Genomic DNA, 5,751 nt, shown 5'->3' on the forward strand with positions numbered 1-5,751 from the left:
AATAAAAAAAGGTGGGCTCCCCTAAAGTCCACGGTATAGTTCGAACACTGGTCATATCCATCACCATGCTAAAAACTTTGTCATTTGTAATGATTAAATTACTTTTATGGAAGATGATGAAAATGGCCGAACTCTTTTCCTTTTCCTTTCTATATTCTCAGTGAAATAAACAGACATCATCATGTATAGCAATACAATTTAATCTTTATTGAGTTTCAGTCCAAACAAGATGTTACATAATTCAATCAGAAGTCATTCACGAAGATTCCATTATAGAATATTTAAAAAGAGCTTCCTAGAGAAAAAAACATTTATATTTACAAACAAACCTTTAGGCATTTTGAGAAATATTGTTAATAAATATTGCAAAAACTCATTTGAAAACAGACACAGCAGTAAATGAGACAGTTCTACAGTATATACATCGATAGAGAGAGAGAGTGTAACATGTACTTCTAATTAATTAATTAAATAAATCCTACAATACGTTGAAAAAAAAAAAAAAACAAGATTCATTTTACATTATTGGTGCCGTAATAAAGCAGCATGCTGTTTACTGCAGCTGAGCCAGCAGTGGTTTACAGTCATCTAAATGGTCCAGGCCTTCGACCGCTTCGATCAGCCTCTCCACCCTCTCGTTGGACAGAACTGCGCCTGCATTGCTGCGGAACTTCTTCTGAAGGCTTTCCTGGCTAAGTGGGTTCCTCCAGTGACCATAGAAGGTGTCACAGCGCCCTCGCAGGACGTCTCCACTTACCAAGGTGACCTCCACCTCACCGTACATGATGTTGAAATTGGCCGGGTTGTCGTGGGGGTGCTCCACACGGACACGGGAGAGGAGCGCGAGGAGCTCGGGCCGCTGGAGGGCCTCCGTATGGAAGGACTGCACCGTGACTTCTCCATCCAGCAGAGCGGTGCAGGCATTGAACTGGAAGGAGTGGCGTGCTTGGTGCTCCGTCTCCGGGAATGGGCGGTTGATGTACTTGGACAGCGGCACCCGAAGCAGGATTTCCTGCACCAGGTTTGGAGAAACGCTGCCTCCTTTTAGACCAACCAGGGTCTTGTGCACGACGGTGGCGGCATCGGCGATCCAGTGCATGCCGAGGTGTGCGGGAAAGCGCTTGAACGCGATGTCTTGCGTCTCTATGAGGAAGCTGTGCTCATGCTCCTCCAGGGAAGCGATGGGGTTCGGTGCGTAGTCTTCGTAGAATGCACTGAATCCGGCGACCCCGGGTACTGCATCCAGGACTAGAGGACTTGCCTCCAACCCACGGGACGCCAGCAGGGCTGCTTCGAGACCCAGGCGCGAGGCGTTACCGATGTGGAGAGGTTTGGACTGCGTTGCTGCATTAGCCATTGGTGCACCTGCCAAAGATGCAGCGATGGCCAAGGCATTACTGCACTGATTGCGATCCAGAGAGAGGAGGCGAGCACAGGCCGCTGCGCTGCCCATAGTGCCCACCACGCTGGGAGGATGAAACCTGATGGGAAAGACAAAGAAAGAGTCATTATTTCACCAGCTTGGATGAAACCAGCTCTCCACAACTGTGCTAGAGTGCTCTCGCCTAAAGCTTAGATTGTTCATAATTTTGGGGGCAGCCGAACACATGCTTTTCAAAGTATACTCCATTGGGAGTTTTGTTTGTGTCCAGTGTCCAAAAGTTTTGTATTTGCAATTAAATATGTATTTACACTTGTTCAAACTAGAGTTGTGAGCTTCTCTTAATCCTGTCACCAAGTGCTGGTCAATACAGGTTTCTATTGTTGTTACATCTCCAGTAGTTGGTAGGGGCCTCATTTATAAATGTTGCATACAAACCATCCTACATTTGATCTTGCAATCATTGATCTTGCATAAACGTTGGTGTGGATTTTAGTTATGTTTTAGAAATGAGGCCCCAGTTCTGTAATTATGGCTCTGTTCCTCCTTCAAAATGAGTATATCTAATATTTACACTCTTTTTTTATTGTTTGCAGTGCGAAAACCGCGTAAAAGTCTGAATATTAATAGCAAATCCAATTAGATTCAATCACCTTCTGACATTATTCCAGAACCCAAGTGGATTCTGTTTTCACAGCACTCAGGAAATAACCAATTATAAGTGTTTAACTATATTCTCAGAGCACAAACAGAACTGCTCTGCATAAACAGCTGTATGAAGGAGCTTTGACAATTTTCACATGGCATCTGCTATGCTTCGACCCACCCAGCTGCGTGTGCTTTACCTCACAGAATACTAACGCTGTTATCCAGGCTGTGCTGTACTTAGACATGCAATTATTGCTCTCTTTAGTTGAGACAAAGAAATGAACTCTAACCTCTTAGGGATGTTGTGAGCCTCGTTGGAGAATCTCATCAGCCAACCTTGGATTTCGATGCCCACATTGAAGGCGGTTAGAAAGTCAAGCCCACTTGGTTTGCTGTTGTTGTGGAACATGTCGCTTATAGCCAGGAGGGCAGGCAGTACTGCTCCAGAGGGGTGGGTCGCGGGATGCCAAGTGTCGTCAAAGTCCATCGAATGAGCCTGTGAAAAACCAACATGTCAGTCATGTTCTAGAGTGTCTTTCTGTTTCTACATATCGGCATTCATGTCTCATTGCCATGTCATTGCCTTCTCTAGCATAGCCAAAACATTAGAATGGAAAAGGAAAATCTTGTGCATGGCTGCTGGTAGTATGAGCAAGACCCAATAAAACAGCCTGTCTAGTTTCTATTTGAAACACTTCCTGGAGCGTTATTAAACATGCTCAGTTTAGAGGGTTCGCAGCAGACTTTCCTACAACACCATGGATGTTTCTGTACTCAGTGAAAGTTCTACAGTGCTGAGGTTTCATCATTTGAGTTGTTTTTCACATTACCGCATTTAGCTGCCAAAAATGGCGATGAATGTTGCAAAACAAGTTTATAATTAATGCTTCATTGACTGTCTTGGCTGGATGCTAATTTCAAGACTTGCAGAACAGGACTTTCTGGAGAAACACTTAAGAATGTGACCAGGATGTTGAATCACACATTCAGAGTAAGCTGAACTAGGAAATTCAATTACAACTCAATGCACGTGATGACACTTACTGCTACTCCATTGACAAACGCTGCGAGGGTTGGAGAGAGCTTCACGCCTTGGCGCCCATAGACGAAGCTGACGTCATCAGGAGCGTACATGTGCTTGAGGAAAAAGATAAATGACTCATTCATATATCAACATACCAGAAATGGCCAACATTACTGCTCAAACATAGACATTGTTTGCACACCATTGATACTGGTTACACAGACATGCTGAACTATGTCCAGGGAGGAATTGTATTCTGTAAAATCATGACTTCACTAATTTCTACTGGAAAAATGGTGTCTCTTGATGGAAAAACACAGGTTGTTTACTATTTACTATTGGCGCCATGCTCTACCTGGCAATGCTGAAGGGCAAGTTCAAACACATCAGTGGTGCTTCCCAAAAGCCCAACGCCGATGCTGTCCAGAACCATGCGTTTGCTGCGCTGCAGCACGGTTGGTGACAGATGCCTTGGCTGGACGCTCTGAATGAACCTGCCGAAACTGCTGGTCACTGTTTCCTCAGGGGCAGGACGCTCCACCACTAACAACAGACGAGAGACAGTGTAAATGAACACTCAAACACTTGACATTGCCGGATAGCACCCATCCTTCTGAGTGCCAGCGACTATTCTAGATTAGTCAATTAGACATTCTGTATAAAAGTTTAGCTAAATTCCAGACCCTTACAAAAGCCTAGACTTTCACTTCTTTACTTTTCCATCAAGAGTTAACAAACATCCATTTACTGACAATAAGGCTTTGACAGTAGAGCTTGCTCACCGTCTAGTGCAGACTTATGGAGTCCTCGAGCAGCAGAAATAGCAGAAAGGTATCTGGTGGATCTCTGTGTACAAACATTTATGTTTGAGTGACTCAGCCGGACGTCACTGTTTCCTCAGGGGCAGGACGCTCCGCCACTAACAACAGACGAGAGACAGTGTAAATGAACACTCAAACACTTGACATTGCCGGATAGCACCCATCCTTCTGAGTGCCAGCGACTATTCTAGATTAGTCAATTAGACATTCTGTATAAAAGTTTAGCTAAATTCCAGACCCTTACAAAAGCCTAGACTTTCACTTCTTTACTTTTCCATCAAGAGTTAACAAACATCCATTTACTGACAATAAGGCTTTGACAGTAGAGCTTGCTCACCGTCTAGTGCAGACTTATGGAGTCCTCGAGCAGCAGAAATAGCAGAAAGGTATCTGGTGGATCTCTGTGTACAAACATTTATGTTTGAGTGACTCAGCCGGACATACAGTATATAAAGTTAGTATACACTATATGTTTTGTTCACATTTGTACCAGTTTAAAAAGCCTAAAAACACAGCTAAAAAGTCAAGTTTTATTATGTAATTACAGTTTTTCCTTGTAGGAAACAACCTCAAAAACAGTTATTGTAAATAGTTTCGATAATAAATCGTTTCAATGAGACACTTCAGTAAAAAATAAATAAAAATAAATATATATATGAATTGAAATCTTTTGCCGTTGACGTAAAGTTGAAGAAATGTTGTCGTCTTCTCTCTATCTCAATGTAGAAATGAAATGATTGAAGGTAGAGGATGCTGATGTGCTAGAGTCAGGTGTGTCCACCTTTATATAGCACTGGACCACAAAAGACAATGATACACCCACGGAACCCACAGAAGAACCCGGGCTGGATTTTCCAAAGTGTTGTTATTTTTAGATTAACAGGTGGGATTTTTCAGCAGGAAACAAACTGTCTTATTGGATTGGTCAGTGCCATCATCATTGATGAGGACATGGGTTGGTTGACATCACTGTAACTCCTCCCAGCTCCATTGAGAATGCTTCTATAAACTTAAAGCATTCTTCACAAGCATCTCAATACTTCATTACAGATCAAGGATCTTCACTAGGTAAGTTTCTTATTTCTGTAATCTTTTTCTCATATTATAAATAAACACAACAAATTTAAGCAACATAAATACAGATCAACACTAATGTTTTACTGCCCATTCAGTTTTGATTGAGTTTAATATTTGTATATATTGGCACATTTCTTTGTATATATATTATAAAAAAAATATTTTATATAATCTTATTATATATTATCTTATCTTATATATTATAAATATATATATATATATAACCAATTTAAGAAACATAAATGTACAAAACACCATTAACATTTCACTGTTCAGTGGTTGTATCATATGTTAAAAACATGCTGAAAAGTTGACATAAAAGTCTGCTCAAAATTACTGTAAGTTTATCCTCAAGTCTTGTCTATGTTGACTCCTGTCTGCTGGTTGTTTGAGATGAAACAGATTAAATCTCTGCAGTTGTCAGTGTACTGCCGCCTAGACTGTAATAGTATCATTGTTCAGCTAAGATCGAGTCTTCAGATATCTGTGTTAGAAAAGTGCCTAAAGGCTAAAACATCCATTCTGTGAAAAGTGTTTGACTCCTGCTCAGCTGTTTGCTGAACCAGACACCTGTGTCACTTACCTACGGAGGGGAGGGAGGATATGAATCTAAACACACCCATGAATAGGCTGTTTAGTGCACACTCACAATAAGAGAAGTCTTTTGGCACATAGAGGCACTTTTTTTTATTTTTACACGGCTTTGACAAAACTGTGAGGGTGTTTAATGGTCCTTTTTAATAAATAAAAATTGTTTGTACACATGCTTGTAGAAGTATGTATATAACCACCACTAAAAG

At 41.4% G+C, this 5,751-nt stretch overlaps 1 protein-coding gene across 1 annotated transcript; it reads right to left on the minus strand.

Annotated features, from left to right (window-relative positions):
* Positions 1-534: 534 nt before the first annotated feature.
* LOC107746319 (cis-aconitate decarboxylase-like) lies at positions 535-4,865 on the minus strand. Its single transcript, XM_016560464.1, has 6 exons — positions 4,845-4,865; positions 4,212-4,275; positions 3,409-3,596; positions 3,074-3,166; positions 2,320-2,525; positions 535-1,481 (listed from the first exon to the last, which is right to left on the minus strand). Exons 1-6 carry the CDS (start codon positions 4,863-4,865, stop codon positions 554-556), a joined length of 1,500 nt encoding a protein of 499 aa, XP_016415950.1. The 3' UTR covers positions 535-553.
* Between the last annotated feature and the right edge of the window lie 886 nt (positions 4,866-5,751).

The sequence above is a fragment of the Sinocyclocheilus rhinocerous genome, unplaced genomic scaffold, assembly GCF_001515625.1.
Source record: "Sinocyclocheilus rhinocerous isolate Xijiao unplaced genomic scaffold, SAMN03320098_v1.1 scaffold1881, whole genome shotgun sequence".
Lineage (NCBI taxonomy): Eukaryota > Metazoa > Chordata > Actinopteri > Cypriniformes > Cyprinidae > Sinocyclocheilus > Sinocyclocheilus rhinocerous.